Consider the following 25492-nt stretch of genomic DNA (forward strand, 5'->3'; position numbering starts at 1 on the left):
ATTTTCATTGTATGTGTCTTTTAGAAGGTAGTTAATGGGTGAGAATTTTAATTAATATACGAGTTTCTCATCAGATCTAATCTTAAAATTAGTACATTTTGTATTTTTGTTGAACTATATTGCTCCCAAACTATTATGCACTTTAAAATCAAAATTTAAGGATAAAAATTTTCAATATTTTGTAAATAATTTGGTCCATATATTATATTTGAAAATGCTCTTAAAAAACAAAAACATAAACAAAATCTAAAAGAATAGGAACATAAACTCATCTCTCAAATAGTGATTAGACACTATAAACCAATAGGTAAGTTAAATGAGAGGTTTAGTCGGGAATCCGTAATGTAAAGAATTAATAAAGCATGAAATTGATGTTTTTTTTAAGTGGAATCCATAAACTCTTTGTTGACACAAAGAGTATAATTAACAACTCCTTATGCTTTTAAGTGGAATTCACAAACTTTTTGAACCAAATGAAGAGAACAGTTAACAACTCTACTCCTTCATCTCCGACCCGTAAGCTTTAGAAAAAATAGGCTGAAGAAACATATGGGCACAAAACCAGAAAAAACAGCCCATTTTGAAGCAACTGATTCATTATTTTCAGTGTTCAGTCACTGTTCTACAAAGAATCAAGTAGTCTACAACTCTTTCTCATTTCATAGTCCATCCCATTGTTATATCCTCATAACCTCATAAATCAAATGAAGCACCACTAGCAATGACTACTAATTATAGATTTTAGATGGATTGTAAGAACGCTTTACTCTTGTTTTGGGTCTTTGCGGTTGGGACGCCTCTCTGCTAGTAAACGCTTTGTGCTTTCAAGGACGCCGAAGAAAATGGAACCACCAATTCCTATCCATAGAACTCGAGGTCCAATACCCTGCATGAAACTTAATATATGAACACAACTTTTCATGTCGAAGCCTCTTGCCTCCATCTTTAAGCCACCTAAATAACATGCTGAGAGATGGTAGATCAGATTGCAAAGAAATTACATTTGATTTCACTTGGATCCGATCCCTAAACATCCTTTCCAAGGTAAGGTTGATTTTTTGGAATATTGAAAAGTGTTTCTTGCCAATTAAAAACACTTCTCTACCAAGAGAGCTCGTTTAAACCAATCATTTCAAGCTGGAAGATTACTGTTTATTTAACAGTTTGTTTCAACTGAATAGTTAGTTTTTCATCATAACAGATTGAGAATAGTTTATTTATCCTTTTTACACAATGTATCCTGAATATCATTGTGCTTATCACTTCATCAATGGAAATAAATCCATTTTTTGGCCATTTGCCATTGTTTATCATTTCATTCTCAACGTTTTTGCATAATGTTTGTAACTAAAACTGATTTTGAAAAATTTACAACTACTTCAAACTACCTTTAGAGGAAGTACTCATTATGAAATCACTCTAGAAGCCATACCTTCAAAAGAGCAGGAGCTCCTTCCTCCCTGACAATCGTTTGGACACAGTCAACAATTCCCTTATACTGATTTGCAGAACCCTTCAGTCGAACCAGAAAGAAAATAAAAATAGAGATAAACAAACTACACCACTTTTAGATTGAATCTGATATAAGAAGGAAAAAATAAGGTATAATTCATATATCAGGGAAGAATCTGTAAAAAGGCAAGTACAACGAAAAAAATCAAAACCATACTTTCTTTGTTCACACTATAAATTTGTCTTAAAAAAATATTAATGGACCCTACATTTAAGTTGGTGGATCCCATTCTATTTCTAAAAGTATGTCGATGTGGCACTAATAGCATTGAATACTCGCTCTCTTATTCTGCTTAAATCAAGATCGTTCTAGTAATTTACATCTCTATTCCGCAAATTTGTAGGTATTGAGCTTAATTCAGGTCACTCTTGGCTTAACATTCATTCGGGACTGATTGGGCTTAATTGGAGGTTTAGAGCATCAACGGAGCAAGAAATCAAGGTTCGGCGAGATTGAGGCTCAGAGCCAAAAAGGCAGAATTTCGAGCACAAGGCCAGCACTGCAACGCTCCGAACATTGATAGACCCATGTACACGCACAAAGCCGTGGGCGCCGCAGCACCGTTATGTTTTAACGTTTAACTGCCCTAGCTGCCAGCCCTCAGGAACATTCATTCCAACACTTAATTTTGACATTCTGGAGAGATTTTTTAGCACTCCTCTGATCCTTTTGCTTTGAAGACTTCATTGAATTATTTTCATGTTTTTTAAGATGTAACGAGGTTAAGGTACTTGTATCTAAGAAGCACCAACACTTCTAGGATGGCCAAGTGTCAGTGTTGAAAACGTTTCCGACACCAACACGCCAGTTGGCGTGTCGATTATTTTTTTTAATTTCGGACACGGCCTAGCATGGCTGGAAAAATAACACAAAAGGTTAGAAAAGCCCATTAGCCCGGCCCAACAATTATTAAATTTTTATTTTATTTTATCTTTTCAAATCTTTTTTCATAAGCTTCTCCTCTTTCTGCCGATTTCTCCAAATTCTCGCTGCCAACACTCTCTAGCCTAACTTGTTATGTCTTATGGCTCTAAACTTGTATTTTGATGTTTTGAATTGGAATATTTGTCAATATGTTTATAGGCATGACAAAATTTAATTTCTTTTACTAAAAAAATTGGCATGTCCCTGACGTCTTGTGTCCTACTTTTTTGAAATATGGCATGTCGCTATGTCACGTGTCAGTATCTGTGCTTCCAAGTTTATATCTAGCTCGGGATTTTTAGACTTATCTTTTGATTGGCATCCTTGAGATTTTGATTTTGGGAACCCTTTGAACAATAGAATTCATTCCTTTCTTTATTTTTGTGATTGAATGTATTTGAGAATACCGACAATTAGTCATTCATGTTTAATCCATTGTTATAGGTCAAATCCTAATCTGTAATTGTTAGGTAAAGATCGCATGATAATGAAAGCTAAAATTAGAATTGTTCATTGATTAGGTTTTTCCAACCTAATGACATTTGTCTGATTAGCTTAGGATTGAATTCGCATCGAACATCCAATAGACAATTACTACTTGTTTGATCGACTTAGTTCTGCCCAAACCTTAATGCTTATCAATTTGCCTGTTTATGATGTTTAATCTAGACACAAAAATTGATATGAACCATAGGACACAACTCTAGCTTCACCAGGTGTGGATGGCTAAGAAATTGTTTATAGTTTTCTAAAGATATAATATGGATGACAAATCGATGACCGAATGTTAATTAAAAATGAATCATAATAAATTCCGGCTAGGAGTTTGTTTAATTGATAACTTTCATCACCATCATCTTTAGATTTGTGTTCTTGCATTTTCCTTTGATTTAATTTCAGTTAGTTCCCATTCAACCCCAATTGGTTACCTTGCAACAAGTGGTTCTTTTAGAAAAATCGATTGGCTCCCTGTGGTTCGACAGTTCGACCAGTTACTACGCTAATACTATGAAATTGGTGCGAGAACAGAAAAATTATTTGGTTTGATCGAAAGCCTGAACAACTTTTGATCGACCAGGCACACTGTAAATAGTGTATAGAAAATTTTCCTCACTCCCATTAGTATACTAAAATTTCAAAGGTTATCTTACCTGAACCATCAATCTTGTCTTAATGACGTCAAGGGGAGTGGTTATAGCTCCAGTTAATGCACCTATGAAATAATCAAAAGTAATCATATGAATGTTTGTAATTTGTACAGGCAATAAATCATTCAAAACTTGGAAACTGCTACCTAGGAGCAATTCATGAAATGTAGATCTCAAGTAAAAAAATGCCAATCAGTCATGTGCACCAGTAATAGGAATGAAATCACCCAGAACAAGTTACCTATGTAGTGTTTTAAAAGGCGGCACCTTCAGGCACACAACAAGACACTAGGCACAGGTGTAGCATCACGCCAGGCTTCTTCATTGATTGAAAAATATATTTAATAATAAATAAAGAAACTTCACTAATCCTAAATGCAGAAGCCCTAGGTATAATTATAATTTATTAACCGTTCTATGTAATTGTCACTCCATTGACAAGTCCCTGCTTCACAATGTTCCAAAAAAGAAAATAAGCTACTAGAGGAAACACTCCCGCCTTAATTTATCATTTTAATTATAGTGGCAAGTGTACAGCGCCTATTCGCATTCAGAAAATACCAAGCGTCCTAGTTAATAAACAAATCCTTTTGTCTTGAATGTTAAATAAAAGAGTAGTCCAAAAAAAATCTAAAATAAATAATATTAGTACTATAATTTTGTTAAAGTATTAATATCTGAATAAATGCAGAATTATAGAATCCTGACAGCAATTACCTGCAAAAGCTCCAATAATAGCATTTTCAGGATCATTCAATTCCCGCTTTGCCTGATGGAAAATAGGTTCAAACAATTAGAAACTCCCACCGAGTAAGAGTTTGGACATTTTCAATTTAGCTTTTCCAAAGTAATAAAATTAAACTGCACCCATAACATCTTGGGCATTAATTTGCTTAAATTTCAAATTATTAAAAAAGAGAAAGGAAAAGAGACGGCATAAGAATAAACCTACCGAGAGAAATGGAACATTTACAGTAAGTGAAATGGTAAAACTTTCCAACTCATGCAACATCATTACTCTAAGGGAACAACTTGAATGAATGTTGTATAATGAATTTATAGCAGGAATTTCAACATAACAAAAAAAAACTTACCGCCAATTTATAACCAATTCGTAGCTGCTCATAAATGCAAAATTGAATTGCATCAAAAGGTAAATCTCTCAATAGAAAAGATCCATATCCCTACAAGTACAATGTGATAACCAAGGGAAACTTCATTGCCATTTTTAAGAACTTCACAGAACCAAAAAGGATCATTAATAAACTCGACACAACACATACATAAATCAAAAGGAAGGTTTTCAAAATGTCATGGGGCAACAGCATTATGAACCTATTCAAAAACTCACTTCTCAACATGGAAATCTTAGACATTATACTTCTGGTTGAACGAGAATCAAGAGTATCACACCTTTATAAAGTAAGACAACTCGCTTACGGTCTCCAAAATAGAATGGAACAAAACCTCCATACAATGCTTAGACAGAAGAATGCAATTTAATAGGACATAATTATATATTTACTTATTCCCTAGTTTAGATCCAATGCAAAAGCCTATTAACAGAATTTTCTTCTGGAAGAGATTTGTTCAAATTTGTTTCTTCCGCTATTTTCTTTTCTATATATATATCCGTGAGTGTCTAAACTAGCTTTCTTCTAATATCGTTTCCCTTTTTTGGTATATATATGTTCCCCCACTATTCTTTTGTACATATTTTTCATTTATAAAGTCTAGATTTCCAATTAAATAAACAAATAAATATCACTACAGAAGAAATATTTAAAGCTGTATAGAGAAAGAAGGGTTACACACTGCATAGAGTCCTTTAAAACCTTCTTTTGTGGCAATCAGGCGTACAGCATCTGGAGCTGATGCAAATTGTCCAGTTTGCATCCGTTGTTTAACAACCTAAGTTGCATCAATTGGCCATTAGCTAAAATCATTGGAAAACATATGTGTATGCACACACATTTATTTACCTCTGTTGGAACACGAATGAGAGAAGCAGCAATACCACCTATTGCACCAGCCGTCTGCAATATGCAGCAACCAAAACTTAACCATTTTTGCCATGATAGGCCTTCTAATTAAGTAATCAAATAGAGTACGGAAATATATATCATCCTCGTTTCAATGGCGATGTAAGGCAATTTCCGTAGGATGAGCATAAGAAATCATTTTATCAAAAGAGTAGTTGAAATTCCAGCACACTATGCTACGTAAAAACTCGGCTAGATAATTAATGAACATCGTTAACCTAAAGCACTTACAAAATGGGCTAGTGCACTAAGGCTTTCAGGAAAAGTCCTTAGCAATTTCTGCTTGGTGGGTTCATACACGCCAACAAATAAAGCAGAAGCCCTGCACATACGGAAGAATTATGGAATAGTCATGATCCAAGCACCATGAAATTAAAATACTAAAATATTTTGTAAGACGAGACAAAAATTGGTAAATAGTAAATTCATTTGTTTGTATCCAGGAAAAAGTGTACACGTATATATATATATATATAATTTGAGCATCTAAACAACTTAAGTGACCAACAATGGAGGTATGGATCATGAATGCTTTTTATGGATCTCTTCACTAAACAAGAAAGCTAAAGCAACTTCATTTTCTCATTCTTGGCCCATGCTATTTTCATTCTTAATCAAGAAAAAGAAGTTAAGTTAGATTTAGAGTTAAGAAGCGTTGAGAATCCCACATCGAAAAAATCAAGGGTTCTCACTCTTCATAACGTAAATGGATTACTCCTGTTGCCAATTTCTTTTAAGACATAAACTCATGCTATCTAAATAAGGTATCAAACCCATGAAGCCCAAATGAGCATTCGGTCCATACAAACAAAAATAGGGATCCAATCCGAGAATTGTGAACCCAAAAGAGGCATGAGAGGGCATGTTGAGGATCTCACATTGAGAAAACCAAAGAACCTCACAATGCTTATAAGATAGACGAGCTACTCCTTATTGTCAATTGGGTTTGAGGTGGAACCTCGTTTATCTAATATGGTATCATAACCCATGAAGCCAAAAGAGGCATGCGGTCCAAAAACAAAAGTTGGGGCTAATCCAAGAATGGTGAACCCAAAGGGGCACAATCTTGACGAAGCATATTGAAGATTCGACGTTGGAAAATCAAAAGACCACACGACCTTTATAAGATAGATGAGCTAATCCTCTTATTGTCAATTGGTTTCAACATTAAACTCCCATATTATCAAATAAAAAGACTTGAGACAAAATTTTTGAAGCCCGATGACATAGCACAATAGCTGGTTAGGGATTTTGAAAAATCATCATAGTATGACTCATCAAGTTCTGATATGTTCAGTACACAATGAACTTAGTGGATCATGAGAAATGACACGTGGTGATGGAAAGTGTTTGCCAGATAAAGAATAATCATCAGGCTTGTAGAATCGCTAGCATAAACTGGAAGTTACAATAATGCGCTGAAAATCTCAAAAGTTAATTGGAATTAATACCCCTTAGAAGGTACTTACGGCAGCACACCAGCAATGTTTCCTCCCAAACCAGCATAAAGTCCCTTCAATACGATCTGTCCACCTCCGCGCACAGCCTGTAATGAACTTCCAGTGGAAAAGTTCAGCAGCTATTCTAAAAGATAAACTATGATACATTTAATGAAATAATCTCTGACCAAGGAAACTTTCCATTAGACCTAAATCTAAATCCCCAGGCAACCAATATTAGCCATGCCGGCCCTTCACCATCTCAAAATGAATAACTAAATAATAACAACAGAAGAAGAATACATAGCCAAAACAAACAAACAAACAATGAAAGGAAAACAGTTAGATAGTTTTGGAAGAGGTTCAAATTTATTGGGCCATAAGGAATTGGTACAGCACCAGCAATTATCTTAAGAGTCAGGATTTGTTATTTGGTTTATTATTCTATTTCTTTCCGCAGAAATCCTTGTAGCAAGTAGCTTGTAGTCCTACAATATGATTTTATAATCCCTAGTATACACCCCCCTAAATACTGCACATATATAGTCTGGAAGATTGCATGCCTGTAGCCGTGTCTTAATTGTATCAATGGGGTATAAAGCTGTCTCAACAACCACACCCGCTGTACCTCCTGCTATGACACCCTCTGCAAAATTTGGGAATATAATTGAAACTTCATGCATGAAACTGAAAAATAATAGACAAAAGATAGATCAAGGATCAAGAAGCAAGAAAACAAGACATCAGCTGTAATTTGCTCTGAATTAGCTATAGATCTCGTATGACTTGCATTCAAAATCCAATCGGCCGTATTTTCTTCCATGCATATATTTGGTTTCAGAAAACTCCCTTTTAATAAAACTGAAGAGAAATAATTTCAGCTAGACACAATCGTCTCTGTTTCATGGCCCATTGCTCAAAATAAGACTTCTTTAACAGAGTTTAGTCAAATACCAATTACCAACAAAGACAAAATAATAACTACCCATAAGTATAGATTAATCGATGTTCAAAATCCACGAGCAAAAAATAGCACAATTGAGCAAGCAAATGGGATTTTACAAGTATCTCAATCATTACTTTCATCTAACTCCAAGGAAACAACATTACTTCTTAATTTTGTTTCCTACTTTATATCTTGTAACACAACATACTTCAAGATAAGAATATGAATTTTTCAACTTGATAAGTAAGACAATGCTAAACCTACAATCAAATCACTAAAATTTCCTTCGGAAATAGATGATTCAGCTTACCAAATACAGTCCGCAAAAAATCAAATGGCTTTTCTTCCTTCATGCTGACACATGCAAAGGCTTTTCTTGAATCAACTGGAGGAAATTTCAGTATACCATTCAAAATAACAACATATGTTAATAATAATCACTGGTGCGTTGTAAAAGTGAGTTGAAGACATAACCGGAGAAGAAAATTGGAACCAATTCTTGGGAAGAAAACAAGAGAAATGCAAAATGTTAACATAACCGAGAAGCAAATTTGCAGCCCAGAAGTTGCGGAAGGAAAGGAGAATGATGAAATTGAGAAGAAGTGAAGAAAAATGTGGAAATGTAAAAGTAAAGGAAGTTCATCAGACACCATTTTAAAATGCAGAACCACAAATTTATAGGTTGTAGAAGCAAAAAGAGATAACCTGAAGAAGTTAAGGAGGAGGTTTTGGCGTCCATTGGTACTCTGAATAGGCTGCTATGTCCGGTGACAGTCAACATGTAATGGCGGAATGCAATACAACCCCATCCGTATACATATATATATGTAATGTATTTGTTACTATTAACTTTTCTTTTCAACTTTTACCATTACTATATGTGGGTTTTAATTTTATGGAATTTTTTATGAAACATAGAGATAAAATGTCGATTTTGAGGGATTTTTTTGGAAAAAAATATAAAACAAAAAAAGTCAAAAAAAAAAATTTAACTTAGTAAATCAACATTTTATTTATTTTTAGATAAGTAAACATTACGGTTTGTTGTTTGGTGTGTGGATTCGTTGGTTTAGATCGAAGCCTTTTAAATTTTTTCTAAATATTATCGGTCTAATTTTTTTTCAAACCAACATCGATTGAATTCTTCCTTATCCCCAATCGACCACCTTTGTTTCTGTCAACTTAGGTCGGTCAACTCTATTTTTTAGTTTATCATGCTCACCACTATTGGTGTTCGATCTCACTCTCTTACGATTCATCTTGTTCATAACACAGAAGTTGTGTGTTTTCACCAAAGAAAAGGTGAACTTGATGAAAAGAGTGAGAAAAGGAGAATAAAGAAATTAGAAGAAAGAGAGAAAAAGGAAACTAGGGTAGTCTTGCAAAATTGATCGATGATAATGATATAAGTAGGAGGTCAAAATTTTTAAGTTTTGAAAAATGGTACAAAATTGTTATCGATTTCGAATGTGGGTTTTTAATCAATTATCTCATTTTTTTCTTTCTACAAAATTCAATGAAACTTGGGTTATGGTTTTCAAAGATAGCACATAATCTACAAATTTTGAATGAACAGTAGATGGATCTAACCGATCACACAATGCCAAGCACAATGTCACAACAATGTATCTGATAAGAGGGTGCAAGTAGAAAAAGTAGTGACACAAATATAACCTCGGTGCAGAATCACCCACGTTTGGGAGCAGTGTGCCCGATGGAACAAAACTTCACTATATAAAGAATTTAGTAATTATAACGAAAGTACTTATCTGACAGACTCTCTTCAATTACTCTCGTATAACTTGCTTTTCAACGTTATAACTTAGTCTCCTCCTAAGTTTGAGCTTCCCTCAATTCCACATAAATGTTCCTTCATACAATATGCTTAATACAATATAATGGTCTTCAACGTTATAGCTTTGGTTGAAGCTTTGTATGAAATCTTCTTAATACAATATGCTTAGGCTCCCCTAAAGATCGAAATCCTCACATTCAGTATATTTAGGCTCCCCTAAATACTATATAAATATTGAACTCCTTTTGAGTTCTATAATGGCTACCGAATCAAAAGTCTCAACGATAAGTACAAGGATTTTCAATGTCAATACATAAAGGTTGAAATTAGGCAAACCCTAACTCAAAACGTTCAAGCACACACTTTTCTAATGAGGCGACTAACCCTAAAATTGAATAAGAGCTCCATATAAATATTGCTTGTTTTGGAATATAATTTAGGGGTAGTACATTATTAATTGCAAGAGAATAAAGGAAGGCATATATGGCTGAAGAATCAAGATCCACAAACTTTACAGATCACATACAATTATATGTGGAAAGAATCTTTTGATGAAGTTGTTGCTGGCAGTCCTAATGTTATTGTCATTGTCTTAACATGTGTCCAGCATGTTGCTCAAATTTTGTTAATAGATAGCTTCGTTACAAAACTCCTATAAGAATTCTCTCCTATCTTGAAAGTGCCAAAAAAATTACCACCCTCGGGTAGGGTTATATTCAGCAATAGTATGGACCGCATGTCTAATCTTAATAGTTGTGTTCCCTAATCTACCATATGAAATGTAATCTTTTACTCGAAGCATAACACATTTAACTAGGCTTTATGTCCTTGTGTTGTTCCACAATTATTTGTTCCAAAAAAAAAAAAAGAAGATGGGATCTTGGAGTAGTAGAGCAATAACAAGATTAACGCTAATTATCCCTTTTATATACCTCATTTGAAAAATCTTTTCAGTCAACTAGAAAGAGCTCAATGCTTCCTTTAAGTTTGATCTATAAAGTGGGTGTGATCGAGATACAAGTGGAAAACAACATTTAAAACAAATGAAAGACTAAGTTAATGGTTTGTTATGTCATTTATGTTGGAATTTATGTTCTAAAATTCGTAGTTTGTAGTTTAAATTATATTCAATTCAATAAAATAGTTATTGAGGACTTATTAATGAAAAAAGAATACTATAATCTTGAATCCAATAAACTAAGGTCCCAATGCTATCTAGTGTAAACTTGAACTATATGTAGAGACATAAAGGTGGATCAAGTTCGAGTTATATCCCAAACAGTCTATAGTGTATGAATAAGATTGGGTGCCTTGTTCCGGCAACACTATGGATGCGCCTACTTTGTAGTTAGTACAAATTATATGATCTTGAATCGTTCATGTAGAGACAAGGAAGTGGGAGCATCTTATGTAAACTCTTTAAAGTTATAACACCGTTAACTATATAAAACTGACTATTTCGTTTTTTATGACTTAGGTAACTAGCTAACTATGAACTTTTGTTCACACTGGATTATTCTTAGATTTCTATAGGTGAGGGCAGCTCAATGACGTTGGGCCATTAAGCCTCCCATTTTAGGGGTAAGACCAGGTGGATGGCTAGGTATATAAGGTGCAAGACAGAATTCACTCCTACCCACTCTAGGATTAGTAGATAGGTTGTTCCTTGGCTGAATTCAAGTTTTGAACAAGGGGCCCCACCCTCTCATTAGTCTGAGAGGGATCCAATTTATAAGTTGGAATTTAAACCAATTGTTCAATAGTGGATCAGTGGGACTTAAGGAACAAGATTTAATCTCGGGGGTAAAACGGTATTTTGACCCAGCCGAGGTTAAGAACAACCTGTGAAGGATTAACTTACTGATCATGGTTATATTAAATGGACAAAAATATATCTATAGTGAGGGAAGTGCAACTATGGAACTTCAGTCGAATGACTCGTTAGTTAACGAATGTTGATTAGCTCGGTTTAAAAGGGTTTAGCCAGTTAATCTCGGATAGTTGGAGCCCATGATCTATAAGTCCATTAGGTTTCCCTCCTAGTTCATCTGGAATTAACTTAGAACAACATATTGGAATAATTCGAATTGTTCGAATTAGGTAAAGAAAGAGAAACCGACAAATATATATGATATAGTCATCGTATATCAATTTTAGATAGAGCTTTATGTTTAAATGTGATTTTAATATTAAAAATATGAATACGGATTCATATTCGGAAGCTCGGAATTGATGGAAATTGTCAAAGTTGTAAAAAGTCAAAATTAAAAGTCAAACTTTGACCGACTTTATATTCAAATGTGATTTGAACTTCAGAGAAATGAATGCGGATTCATGTTCAAGAGGTCGGAATTAGTCGAGACATACAAAATGGTAAAAAGTCAAAATGTTGACTTTTGTCTTGAAAAGTCAAAGTTTCACCTTGACTAGAATGATCAAATGACCATTTTGCTCATTTACCAAAGTTGGTGGGAAAATCTAACATTTCGTTGAATAATCCGAATAATCCCACTAACTCTTAATGAGCTAAGTAGAAGCTCGTAGTGAATAAATGCACTAAGAGAAAATGGAATGGTGAATAAATTCACTCATGCTTAGTGGATTGCGAAGTGTTGGACTTTGGTGATTCAGTTTGTTTATAAAAGGATAGCTTTTTAACCTTCTGAAAAACTTTTGCCACTTTGTTTTTCACTTTATCTAAATTAAAATCACGAAAGTTTTTCCCATTACATTTCTCTAATTTCCATCTCTCTCTTTATTTCCTTCATTGAACGGGTCCAACAACCTAGTTCTAAGTCCGGAGATTTGCGGGTTAACACTAGTGGTGGTCCCCGATTCGAGTTCGTGAAAAGATATTGAAAAATCGAAAGCCTAATTTCATTTTAATTAGGGCATGTTAATCACTAAAGATAGTTTAGTTGCAATAAAGGTAAAATTTGATTCTTATTCTGCTGCTGCCCATGTATCGATTTCCATCAATTTAGTTTTTCAAACGCTCTTAATATGTTTATATGCCTAGTGAACCAAGACAACCTTATCTTTAAAAATGAATATTTATTTGAAGATATTTTAGTGCAGAGCAATACCCACAAATATCATTTAATTCACTCATCTCCATGAAATATTTAAGATCCTAACAACTAACTTACAAAAAAATAATCATAATTAAATAGGCATAATATTTGTACTGTAAACTTAAAATTTAAAATTTGATGTGAGGTTGAATTCCTAACTCACATTCTTGTTGATTTTATTTAACCTCAATCACATAATGCAAAGTTGAACCATCTGGAATTCCAAGCGGAGGATCTAAACAAGAGGAGTTATCAACTGCAAAGAGTTCCCAATCTTTTATTCCACATTTCTCCAAAGCAGCAACAATTCTCTCTTTTTGATGATCATTTTCAGGGTATTTACCATCTCGACTAACAAGAACTGCGCCCGTATACGACTGTCCCGCAGCTCGAGCAGCACCATTATAATGAAACAAACCCCAAGATAGATCATCACATACATCTACAATGCTCCAAAACTCATTTGAAACAACACCATTATCCAACACACTGAACAAGAATGTTCCTGCAATTTTCCCTCTCTTTACTCGATACCGTCGTCGCCTCCACACCATTTTTCCTTCCAAGGTTTTGACCATGAATACTGGCTCGTACCAGAACGATCCTCTCGCTTTCCCTCTGTAAAACAATTGGTATTGACATGGAAACTGATCATAAGCAGGATTTTGCCCAGCTACAACACGCCAACTCCACTCCAAACTCCCTAACCAACCAATAAAAAGATCCTCTGCCGTTTCGTGGCATAGCTCCTTTCCTCGAAATCTCTCGATTGAAGGCACGTAAGGCTTTTCAGGAATTTTAGCATCCAAGTCCAGACAATTGTGCTTTTGCAGCACACATAATGAAAATGCTTCAAGATTTGGACTTTCATATGAAGCAATACATCTGTAGTTGCATACTTGATCCACTGGGCTGCATTGATTCAAGCATTGAAGAGCTTTTCTACAATTAGCATCCATCAAGCAATTCAATATTTGCCTTCCACAATTCTTTACCATGCAATTTAGAGTTGAAAAACCTTTTGATCTTAGATTTTGCAGTATCGGAACAGGTTTTATATATGCATTGATTATAACCAACAAACAGAACCTTATATCGTCGGAATTTCGACGATCCCATGCCTCAAATACAGTCTGCACTACTTCCTCAGATTTCTTTCTTTTCTCCAACAGCTGAGAATTTCCAAAAAAGCTTTCCAGTAAATTTCCTTTGGTTTCACTAGGAAAGGATATTCCCCCTAATTTGTTAACCAACTCAGCTGCAGATTCAAAGCAAATAATGTTTTGGATGTTTTCGCAGTTCATGCGTATCCATAAGACTGAATCCTTACTTGTGACAGCAACAACCACCAAAATATCCGCTTCACATATGATTTGAATGGTTCCAGTATCTTGACGAGTTACGTTACAAACATTATCAGCAAAGACGTGCATTTCATAGCCTTCATCAACCCATTTTAGTCGCTTTGCCTGTTTATATAAAGAACATCATAAAAGTGGGTAAAAACCATTATGATTAGGCAAAGTTTCGAGGTCGAAAAATACAAAGAATGTTTCTTTCTTGTTTATCTTGATCATGCTAAGAAAATCGATCACCGATCAAGTAGAAATCAATATTAATTTAGGAGGAAATAACTTCTCACTCAAATACTATTTTTAATCACTAATTGGTCCAAAAACATACTATATTATTTAAGACTGATTTTACTCCAAGACTATTTCTTGCACCTGTCTTTATCTTTTGACCATGAAGAATGATAAAATTTGATACCTTAACATGCTACCTAAAAGATATGAACACTACGTTGATAATTAGTTGGATTTTTCTCATAAGCAAGTTCAGTTTCATGCTTCAAATATGTGACATTTCAAATATAGATAAAGCACAAATACCATATCCATTTTAAGTTTTCAAATTAGAACAAACAAATTCATGGGTTGAATTATCAGTTTTTTTTCGAGTTCAACAAATTCATGGGTTGAATTATCAATTTTTAACTCAATTTTAAAAACAGAAAATCTATCAAAAGATTAAGAAACAAAATTATTACTAATCTTTTTATAATATTTATTATTACTATTATTTGTTCATTGTCAGAGTCCTCTTATCCACATTTAAAAATATAAAAAAATGGAGCACTCACGGTGTGAAGCATAACTTCTTCCCAAGGAGTGGATTTCAAGGGACTAATGCTTCCTTCACCAACGATCGCCACTATTCTCACCGGAGTATCCGTCATCGCCGCGTTCTTGTTCGCCTCAGCAACTACGGGCGGTGGAACTGTGAGCAGCCGACGAGAAACAGTAGGCCGGTGGCTGGGCATCGACAGAGTAGGGGAATGAGTGGGTTTTCGATGTGAAAGGAAGAAATGGAAATTGGGGTTGAGAGGCCATCCATTTCCGATACTAGTTCCTGAATTCAAATACAACTCAACTTTCATTTCTGTTTTCGGAAAGTAACGATGACCCTTTTCATGTGTTCAGTCTATCCTTGATTTCGCCAGAACTTGTTTTGTGGTTTCCTTTTCACCTTTTCTTTCTAGAAATGATAAGATTTTTACTTTAACAAGGATCATCTAAGGATAAAGATTTCAATTTGTTATTGGTGATATATTCTGACCGGGTCCCATCTAAAAATGAATGTGATAAAATTAACTATGTAGTTGGAATCATTTCCAATTTAATTTGTACTAAGAAAGTCATCCATAAATAGCAAGCTTTATCAAATTCTAGGTGATCATAAATTTCTTTTATCTACATGATATTAAGAATGCTCTATTGATTAGATCATTTGTTATTGATAACATATTACTGTTCCGAATTCAACCCATCCAAACAATGACAAAATTTGATGTCTCATTCATGGATTCTCATTTTGTACAATTCCAACCGTCATACAAATAAGAGATTGAGTCAAGTTAGACAAAACAAAAGTAAAAAACTTCTACAAACTCGTATTGAAAAATTTGTGTTCAACTTTTATCCTACTTAACGGCTATGTAGTATTTCATATCAATGTTTAGCCCATGCTTTTTGCCAATATGTATTTTATAAAATGAGATATTTCTCGATTTTTGCTCTAGCTAAAATAGTTGCTATTAACCTATTACCTAATAGAAATATTTCACTCTTATAAACAGAAATTCTAAGAATCTATCACAAATGGTTGAGGTTCCAAAAGGATCTTGAAGAAGTCTACCTCCCTCTAATAATGGAAGTTTAAACAATGAATTTTATTGGTTCTTTATGAACTTAGAATCAATTGTTTTCTGAAATTCACAAGAAGAAAGAGAAATGTTTAGATAAATACTAATTTACATAAAATGGAATAAATATCTCATATGGATAAAACATATTTATTAACCAATAAAGCTCAAATCAATCAAAAAGTTCATGTTAAGGTTGTTGAATTTGTAGAAGACAGTTATTAACAAGCACAACCACCACCTCCTCCTCCTCTTGTCTCCACCTCTGAAACCGACTCGGAAATACTTTCAAAGTAACTGCAAATGAAGAGCACGTAAAGTAAGCAATAATATTGGTATCCAATATATATGTTCCTAATCACTACCTTTGCAACTGAGGTTTTAAGATTTTTTCATAAGCATATTTAAAATGGTCAAAAACTAGTTTGATATGTCGACAACCATCATGGATTGGTCAATGCTAAAAATGAAGACACCATAAATGACTAAAAGTCACGAGTTCAATTTGTGGTGTAACTAAGGCCACCCAAATGAGATTATTTGAGATGCATGTTATGATAGAGTTTATTCTTTTGGTAGTATTTATGTTAAGCAAAGATACAATCATAAAAGAAATTAGAATTTTCAAACTTACGGTTCTTCCTCTTCTTCGTTGGTTAGTGCAGCTTTTGCAATGCAAAGAAATGCTTCATTGACATTATAATCCTCTTTTGCAGAGGTCTCAAAGTATGGCATGCTTCCCCTAGAATCACACCATTGTCTTGCTCTTTTCTCGGATACCTACAATCAAGAAGGATTCATATAATTCATGGATTAACATTATCATTAGTTTCGGATAAAGATTTGAAAATCCTTACGGCTCGGTTATGCCCATTGTCTACATCAATCTTGTTTCCAAGTAAAAGGAAGGGAAATGCTTTCGGATCAGCTGGCCCGGCCTGTCCAACGTTATAAAAGTGCAATGTGGAAGATTAAATATCAATAAAGGGAGAAATATATTAAGAACATGTTTGACTATTCAAACTATTTAAAAGTATTTGATGGTTATTTGGTCAAGGCCTCTTGTCTTGGTTTGATAACGGTGACCCTATCGAAAAAAGTAGCTACAAAGAGTATAAGTAAAAGACGTATGAAAGGAATAGCATGTTGACCTTACTTTCAAGTTTTAAACAAAATTTTAAACTGCTTACAAGTTCTAATACATTGGTGGAAGTTTCATTGGGAAAATCTTAGAATGTATTATTGTAAATAAAAACAAACATTAGCAAAAGTTTTTAGAGAACAAAATATGGCATGTTAACTTTCCGTACTCACCAAATAAATTTCTAAGCAATTAAATTAAAAAGTTTAGCCTTGAAACTTTTAGTATTGTATCTATTTAGGTTAATAACTATAAAAAGTATCTAAAACTTTTAGTTTTGTGCTCAATGGCTCCATAAATTTTCAAATTTATATCAAACAGCAATCAATTAAAAAAATTTAAAACACAATCCTTTTAATCAAAGGAAAAAAACATCAAAATCTATAGAAACTTGTTGACGATGCAGCAAGACATAATATTTAGAACCACTAAAAATGCACCAAACAATACAATGGTTAAACAAGGTCAAACCTGCTTGAGAAACTCCTCATGCCAACTAGTTAGTGACTCAAATGATTTGACCGCATTCACGTCATAAACAAAAACACAGCAATCTGCTCCTCTGTAAAATGCAGCCCCTAGACTCTGAAACCTTTCTTGCCCAGCTGTGTCCCAAACCTAATTAAAATATCAGAAAATTTTGATAAACTACATCTTAATGTTACAATAACAAACTATGGTTTACGTTTACCCACTTGCAATGTGACAAGTTGGTCATCAATCTGTAGCTCCTTTGTCATAAAGTCAGCACCAATTGTTGCTTTATACTGTAGATTAAACTTCTTATACACATATCTAAATCAATAGTTAACAGTCCACAACACAAAAGACAGACAAACTTTCCCTCAGTCATTTCATCAAACACTTGGAAGTGTTTATATAAATCAGCACTAACAATAAACAAAATGTAATTACCAATCATCAAATATTGAAAAAAGGATACCGATTCATCAAAGAAGTCTTTCCAACTCTGAAAATTTTCAACAAAAACAGCAATGTATATTCAAACAGATAAAGCAAAATGGAGGAAAAAAATGATAATAAAAGGTGAAACAGAAGAAATGAAGCTCACCCACTGTCACCGAGGAAGATGACTTTGAGGAGCCTTCTTTTGGTAGCAGAAACATCCATGAGTGATACAGAAAATGGAAACGTAAATCATAAAGAGAGCTGAAAGAAAGAGCAAAATTTGGGGGGATTTGTTGAGAAAAGAGGGAAAATAAAATAAAAAAAGAAGGGGGGTTTGCGGGGAAGAAAGGGAATTGAAGATGGTGATGAGTGGAAAAAAGTTCAAAAAATTTTCAGGTGGGTGTTCTTGAATCTTCGTTGTGATTTTTTATTTTTTTTGTTCTTTTGCTTTGCCTTGTGTGCTCTCTACTTTGCTTTTCCATTTATTTGGTGTGTGTTTGTATTGATTGACAAAGGCAATGACATGTGAGGCTTCGCCAAACCAAATCTCGGAGGCGCCAGCGGAGCGTTTATTTTTATTTCATTTTTATTTTAATTTTAGAATCCCATGGTCTCTTTGTTCTTAACACATTCATCTACATGTGGTTACAAAGACGTTATTACAACAAACGTATTTATCGATATCTATCTATATTATTAGAAGACATAAATTTTAGATTAATTTACATACATGTAACAAAATCAAACATATTTATGGCTCGTGTAATGAAAAATTATAGTGAAGTCACAGTTATTTTTTCATAAATATCACATTTGTCTTTTGTTAGTTTTGAATATTATGGAACTATTCCTCACTTTATTTGCCTTTTGTTGGTTTTGAATATTGCGGAACCATTTGTCACTTTATTATTTTTTTTTTTTTTTGATATTCTTTTCTTTTTCATATTATTAATTTCTTCGTATCGTTATTTCTCTTTTTTCATATTCTCACTTCTTTTTGTTCGTAATTTCTTCATTTCCTCTTCTAGAATTTCTTCCTTCTTCTTGATCTCTCATCTTCTTTTTTATTTTTGGTACAGAATCTAAATGATATTTGTATAGGATCTAAACAATCATCAATGTCTAAATAATTGTCTATTCCATATAGACAAAGATAGACCAATATCACTAATAAATCATTTAGATTTGGTACAAGATCGTTTATACTACATACAAGATCGTTTAGACTGAGTACAAAATTGTTTAGCCTTTATACAAGATTGTTTAGATTTAGTATAAGATTGTTTAAACTTGGTACAAGATCTTCTTCACTTATGTGTGAACAATTAATATGGATGTATTTTTGTTATTTCACATTGTGAGCTAAATATTTTCACACTTTATTTTTTAAAAAAAAATCATAAATTATAATATACATTTTTCTAAGTAAATATGTCGATGAGATTATTACTCATCTTTAATTATCATTTATTTACAGCTCTACTCATCAAATTGCCCATAAATAGTGGCATTTTATGGGTGGTGATGTTATACATGTTTGTGAGAAATCCCAATTTTCTTTTGGAGAAAGTAGGAAAATTCATTAAAAGAAATCTTATTTCTCTTATTTTATTTATAAATATATTATATTATATCTTCTTGATATTTGTTTTCTCGTTGTATCTCATTTTTACAACACAAATTCTCAACTAGATTTCAAGAGAGAGAAAAAAATAAATGATGGTTGCAGATATATTTTATTCTAAAATATTTGTATATGTAGCACAGGGCAAAAAAATGTACAAATATGACAAAGTTTAGATTCAGTTCTCATATCGATGGTAAATCATATCGTTGATGAAGAACAACATGTGATTATTAGCCATCAGTGGTAAGTCTACGATGATAGTAGAAGTCTAAGTTTATCAAATATAGATTTTTGTTATATTTGCAATTTTTTTAGAATGATATTATATATCTTAAAGTGTTGTCTAATGCAATTATCCTTTAAAAAAATACTTTTCTTTTTGTAAGTCGATAGCATGTAAGAAATTTAGAGATGTGATGAGTATTTATGTTTAATTTTCAAAAACTAAAATGCCTAACGAATCATTAAGTTTTCAAGTTTTGGTTTGAATTTTTAAAATATTGATAACAAGTAGACAAGAGAGTTAGAGATTGACAGAATACCCATGAACTTAATTTTCAAAGACAAAAAGTTACCACCAACGGTCGAAAATTTAAAAATTGTAAATTTAGTTCTTACATCCTACAAAAATTCACGTATTTATTAATTCACAGAGCGATTAGACATATTTGCTAATTTAGAGACTATCGAAATGCAATTATCAGATGAATAGATTAAACTTTTAGTCGAATCATTATTGGTATGCAATATGGTTCAAAATTCTAGGGGTTGTCTCCTTCCACATATCTTAGTCCTCAAAATCCAAAAAAAGAAATGGAAAACTTGTCAATGCTCTTAAACTATTGGAGTTTTATTATAATCACACCTTCAAATTTTTTTGATTTGATGAATTAGTCAAGTAGACTTCCACACATTGGTGTTTTATAATCACACAATAATCTAAATTTTAATTTTGATGAATTAGTCTCATATGGACTTCCACAAATCTTCCAACTAAGACCATAAACACTTATTTTAATTTCATTTTTATTTGTTTGTTTGCTATAGTCAAAGTTGATAGTCCATTCTAACATGGATGTAAGTACTAAAAATTTTCTTTTAAATGATATTATTAATTAATTACCTTTCAAATTTTATAGTTACAAAATTAAATTTAAATTAAATCTCGTAGAAATACTCTCAAGTGATTTCTAATTTGATCATGTGAACCACCACTACTACTTAAATTCTAAAAACTATCGATCATATCTATGAAATAACATAATGCATTCTTAAGATGTGTGGCCACCACACACAAGATTAACTATATAAACACATAAGTTATATCTCTGTTGTCCAAATTGAAAGATATCAACCAATGCTTAAACTTTAAGAGACATATGTATTGATCAACGTATAACGACCACTTTTAATTTGCCCAAATTTTTATAACATACAATATTCAATTTGATTGATTTAAGTTACCCTAATTTTGTCATTTGTTATAGGTAAATTTTCATAAATATGTGTAACAAAATAAAAAAAACTCATGAAGTTGGTAGAATTTTTTCATAAATTTCATATTGGTTTTTGATATTTATTACAGATGAACTGTCACTTTTTTTCTTTCTTCTTATTTGTGTTTTATTCAAATTTCTTCGGCTCCTCTTCCAGATTTTCTTTTTTCTATCTTTCTTTCTTTCTTACGCCTCCTCTTTAGCATAATCAACGCGACCGTTTAGATTTGAAGCATTGTTTCCATCGTCAAAAAAAAAAAAAGTACACAATCGTGTACCATAATCGTTTAGAATAAGAATTACACTAAGCATTTCTTTTCCATTGTTAAAGAAAACTACATGATCATGCATCATTTTTTTACATGATCCTATATCATTTCCTACACGATCGCGTTTCATGATCGTTTAGAAGAAGAATTATATGCACACGTGTAGTCGATTTATCACATGTTCATTAGGACATTTTTTGTATTTGCCATTGTAGGCCTGTAGACTTTTTCTATTTTGAAAATTGTTCTATATACCGTAAATATTTTTCGGTTTGTTATATTTTTTTTTAAAAAAAAACCTCTTTATTATATATATAATTTGAAAATTAAAATTAAAGGGTTGACTGATAATGATTGGAGAAGTAGCCGTGAGGGAGACGTGCTCGCCTTATCTTCAATCAATTAGACAGATGGCAGAAACGTTTTTGATTATTTTCTTTTCTAAAATTATATCTTCAAAATAGGAACGAATTATTTAAAATATAAATAATTAAGTAAAAGCTATGCCACCAAATATTTCTTTTTCAATATTTCTAACATTTCTAATTCAGACAAAGTTCAACATATATATTTCAATATTATAGTTTGAAATTTGTTTAGAATGAGCATTGATATATGATTAAGATTGTATTTGATTTCAACTTTCAAGTGTTTGTCTTTAGAAAAAAAAATGTCATTTAAAAAAAAAAAGTTGTAGTACAACGATTGGGAATAGGGAAATTCGAACTATGGATATATTATGGTTACTCGTTACTCACTTGGATGTTCGTTAAACTAAGATCACGTTGACACAAACATGAGTGTTTGACAACAACTCAAATAATTTTTTTAAAAAAATAAATTTATGCATTTGAAATCAATTTCTAAAAAAAATAATTTTGAGTGTTTAATAGTAATTGATCTCTTCCAATTTGTATAATAAATAAAATTACCAAAGTAAGAGAGTACCAATTGATCATTTACTTGACTTCTTGTGTGGAGGAGTAAATTCAATCTTGTACGATTACGTTCACAACTCCTCATTTGATCAAGTCTTCACAAAATGTTTAAGCTTATTGAATTGAATATAAGGTCACTTGCACCCGCAATTGTTGATAAATAAGAGTTAATAGCTCAAACTCAAGATTAAAATCATTGAGCGTTTATGATCATCCTATAAAATATTGTTATCTTCTCGATTAAGATAAAATATCAATGGTTTAGTCTTAAATTATTTGTTAAAATTATAAAGTATATGGTCATATCATTAGTGTTTCTAGGATGAACGCCCAACAATATTCCATGTATTGATTAATTAATTTATTAAATATGATCCACTCTTACGTTAATCATATATTGTTAAATAGTATACACTAATAACCTTAAATTTTACATATAAAGAACGCAATATAACACGTCATGCAGTGAAAGTTAATCAACTTGTATGGTAATAATATATTCGAATTTGGATTTCCCACATCTCTCATGTGACCTAACAACGTCATTCTTCTTTGTCTTGATGCTTTTAAGAGTGAAAGTCGTCACCACAAACCAACATGGTTTCTTTTATAGCACGATTTGTCCTCATTCACGTGCATTTTAAGAAAATTTTCAAGAGGTCATACGACACGCTTAACTTTTGAGTTTTATGATTGAGCCACATGGTTCTCGTTTACATGCATTTTAAGAAAACTTTTCAGTTTTATGGTTTTTTTAGCACACAATTTGTCCACGTTCACATGCATTTTACTGCACTAGAAAAAGAAAGTGCGTCTTTTTTGTAAAAAATAGTAACTTCGAATTATTTTAAGTCTTTGTTAACCATACTTTCATATCTTTATAATCTCTCTAATTCGGATATGACTTGGTTCAAATTCATGTCCCCTTTCGAAATTACTCGAGTCGCTACAAAGTCATCCAACATAAAATTGTTTCAAGCTAATTAAGCACGCCTAATTATTGCTGACTATGATTGAGTAATTTTCTATCTTCTTAAAGTTTTTCTTAGCCATTTTTTACGTCCTCCTCATAAACTTAAAGTGTCACATGTCCACCAAGTTTCACTTGGTTTGTCTTCAAACCACATCTTATCGGAAGAGATTCCGCTCGAATATCATTTTGTAATATCAGAGTCTCAAGATCCTAATTATTAAATTTGGTTTCAAATCCTTAGCTTAAGGCCTTACATAAGGCATCAATTATCATATCCTATATTGATGGTTGGATCACCATCTATATAATTATTATAAGTTAAAAACTATCATCAACAGCTAAGCATACAACTCAAGTGATTAAGATGCATGCCAATAACTTTGCTCCACAAGTCTTAGATTTAAATCTCAACCCTAAATACTTTGTGGCTCACTTCTTGGAAGTTTCCTATACAAATTCATAAAAATAATAATTTATAAAACAAAATGTGCAAAAAATAAAACTTAGGCTATTAAGTACATTGACTAGCCAAAGCATGATGAGAGAAAGTCAAGAGAAAAATCTTATCACTTAACCCTTTTGGATATTTCCAACCTCTTTCCCACATCACATCACTCTCTAAAATCCACCAAAAACTTCATTTGAAAAACCTAACATTTTATTGCCTTTTTGTCCCCAACATCTTACAATATGGGTGTTACACTATCAACCTTTCATTTCTCTTTTTTGACCCATTTTTGCCATTTATATAACTTTGATTTTCCTTAGTTTAAAATTGAAACTCTTTGACCAAAATTTGGCACCCTCTCATTTTGTGTTGTCGACGAGTTCGAAACAAAAAAAAAAAAAAAGAATCAAATTTCTTCTCAAACTTGTTAAGACATATCAATTTTAACTTAAAAACTTTCGTTGAATATCAAATTATACTATAAAATTTTTTAAGCTATGTATAAATTAAAACCCTAGACTAATATTTTTATCGGTTTAAACTTCTCTAAAATTTATAGTTTGAGTCAATTAAACTTTTAAATCATCTTGGTATAACTTTAATTAAGACTTTTATTATTAGAGTCTAAATTGATGTTGATTTTTTTCAAAAACAAAATTGTGAAATTGTGACTCAAATAGTAAGCAAAATAAAATTGTCACTTAAATTTTAATTAAGTGTTGTGATCTTTGTTAGAGACATTTATTTAATGTAGAACAATTTTAATTAATTAAGTGAGAAGAATTATATATATTAATGAATTAAAGAGAAGACCAAATTATATCTTTCATTCTAAGTTGTGAGTGTTTGCTAAGTGCCAAAATAGGTTGTTATCATTTAATGTTACTTTTTATTAAGTACAACTATCAAATTTATATAAACAAATAAATATCCAACCACTAATTTCTATCCACATGTTTTGTTTATTGATTTTCTTTCTTTTTTTTAACAATCACGTTTTATTTCATTGTGGCGACCTAAAATATATTCAAATCGATGAATTAATTAAATCACAAAATTAAAGGCATTTTGTATTTAGGTTTCTTTCCACAATCACTTGGTTTTTAAATGGAAAATTAGTTAGTTATATTTTTGGATTAATTAATTAAAATATTTATAAATGTAATAAAATGGTATTAAGTGTTGACTCATCAAGAATGAAAAAAAAATGAAGCTTGAACTTAGGGTCTAAAAGAAATAAAAGAGATACCGATATATAACATAATAATATTAGGAGCATATAAAGTTTAGGGGGCATATTGTCTGTTAACGATAGACTACTATGATCTGTATATCACTGATAAACATTTATAAATGTTTACTAATGTCTATCTCTAATGGACAATGACATTTTGCTTTAATTATAAATATTTTTAACAGTTTTGCCATTTAAAAACAATCAATATTTTTTTAGAACTTGTATATTACTAGTATACAATTTAATAGTATATCAAGGATAGACCTTTATCATTGATATACCATTTTAATATGGGGTCTTTTAAAAATTATAACAAATTAGCAAAATATTTACACTATATAGAACAATTTCGAAAATGGAAAAAACTC

At 32.1% G+C, this 25492-nt stretch overlaps 3 protein-coding genes across 5 annotated transcripts; all 3 read right to left on the bottom strand.

Annotated features, from left to right (window-relative positions):
• Positions 1 to 564: 564 nt before the first annotated feature.
• Positions 565 to 8811, bottom strand: LOC103497482 (S-adenosylmethionine carrier 1, chloroplastic/mitochondrial). Of its 2 annotated transcripts, XM_008459688.2 has the most exons (12): positions 8718 to 8811; positions 8323 to 8397; positions 7630 to 7712; positions 7097 to 7173; positions 5859 to 5949; positions 5568 to 5621; positions 5401 to 5496; positions 4680 to 4769; positions 4303 to 4354; positions 3589 to 3650; positions 1433 to 1513; positions 565 to 886 (listed from the first exon to the last, which is right to left on the bottom strand). In XM_008459688.2, the coding sequence occupies exons 1-12, from the start codon at positions 8791 to 8793 to the stop codon at positions 764 to 766; spliced, it is 960 nt and encodes a 319-aa protein (XP_008457910.2). In that variant the 5' UTR covers positions 8794 to 8811; the 3' UTR covers positions 565 to 763. The 2 variants fall into 2 exon arrangements, with proteins under 2 accessions (XP_008457910.2, XP_008457911.2); XM_008459689.2 differs by lacking the exon at positions 4680 to 4769.
• A 4069-nt stretch (positions 8812 to 12880) lies between these two features.
• Positions 12881 to 15446, bottom strand: LOC103497480 (uncharacterized). Its single transcript, XM_017046660.2, has 2 exons — positions 15025 to 15446; positions 12881 to 14350 (listed from the first exon to the last, which is right to left on the bottom strand). The coding sequence occupies exons 1-2, from the start codon at positions 15319 to 15321 to the stop codon at positions 13058 to 13060; spliced, it is 1590 nt and encodes a 529-aa protein (XP_016902149.2). The 5' UTR covers positions 15322 to 15446; the 3' UTR covers positions 12881 to 13057.
• A 648-nt stretch (positions 15447 to 16094) lies between these two features.
• Positions 16095 to 18725, bottom strand: LOC103497479 (ras-related protein Rab7-like). 2 transcript variants are annotated; one of them, XM_008459685.3, is made up of 7 exons: positions 18300 to 18725; positions 18171 to 18197; positions 17923 to 18022; positions 17699 to 17845; positions 16944 to 17024; positions 16721 to 16866; positions 16095 to 16383 (listed from the first exon to the last, which is right to left on the bottom strand). In XM_008459685.3, the coding sequence occupies exons 1-7, from the start codon at positions 18356 to 18358 to the stop codon at positions 16308 to 16310; spliced, it is 636 nt and encodes a 211-aa protein (XP_008457907.2). In that variant the 5' UTR covers positions 18359 to 18725; the 3' UTR covers positions 16095 to 16307. The 2 variants fall into 2 exon arrangements, with proteins under 2 accessions (XP_008457907.2, XP_050935304.1); XM_051079347.1 differs by lacking the exon at positions 18171 to 18197 and having other exon boundaries at positions 18300 to 18694.
• Positions 18726 to 25492: the final 6767 nt, after the last annotated feature.

Source organism: Cucumis melo, chromosome 11, assembly GCF_025177605.1.
Source record: "Cucumis melo cultivar AY chromosome 11, USDA_Cmelo_AY_1.0, whole genome shotgun sequence".
Lineage (NCBI taxonomy): Eukaryota > Viridiplantae > Streptophyta > Magnoliopsida > Cucurbitales > Cucurbitaceae > Cucumis > Cucumis melo.

Excerpts from the sequence above, each read along its gene's own strand:
- LOC103497482 (XM_008459688.2), bottom strand. The coding sequence starts at position 8,793 with ATGTTGACTGTCACCGGACATAGCAGCCTATTCAGAGTACCAATGGAC. Across the intron at positions 5,950-7,096 it reads AACATTGCTGGTGTGCTGCC|GGCTTCTGCTTTATTTGTTG; the intron begins GTAAGTACCTTC and ends CCGTATGTGCAG. Across the intron at positions 4,770-5,400 it reads GTTTTAAAGGACTCTATGCA|GGATATGGATCTTTTCTATT; the intron begins GTGTGTAACCCT and ends TTGTACTTGTAG.
- LOC103497480 (XM_017046660.2), bottom strand. The coding sequence starts at position 15,321 with ATGAAAGTTGAGTTGTATTTGAATTCAGGAACTAGTATCGGAAATGGA. Across the intron at positions 14,351-15,024 it reads AAGAAGTTATGCTTCACACC|GCAAAGCGACTAAAATGGGT; the intron begins GTGAGTGCTCCA and ends TTATATAAACAG.
- LOC103497479 (XM_008459685.3), bottom strand. The coding sequence starts at position 18,358 with ATGGATGTTTCTGCTACCAAAAGAAGGCTCCTCAAAGTCATCTTCCTC. Across the intron at positions 16,867-16,943 it reads ACAATGGGCATAACCGAGCC|GTATCCGAGAAAAGAGCAAG; the intron begins GTAAGGATTTTC and ends TCTTGATTGTAG. Across the intron at positions 16,384-16,720 it reads AACGAAGAAGAGGAAGAACC|TTACTTTGAAAGTATTTCCG; the intron begins GTAAGTTTGAAA and ends CTTCATTTGCAG.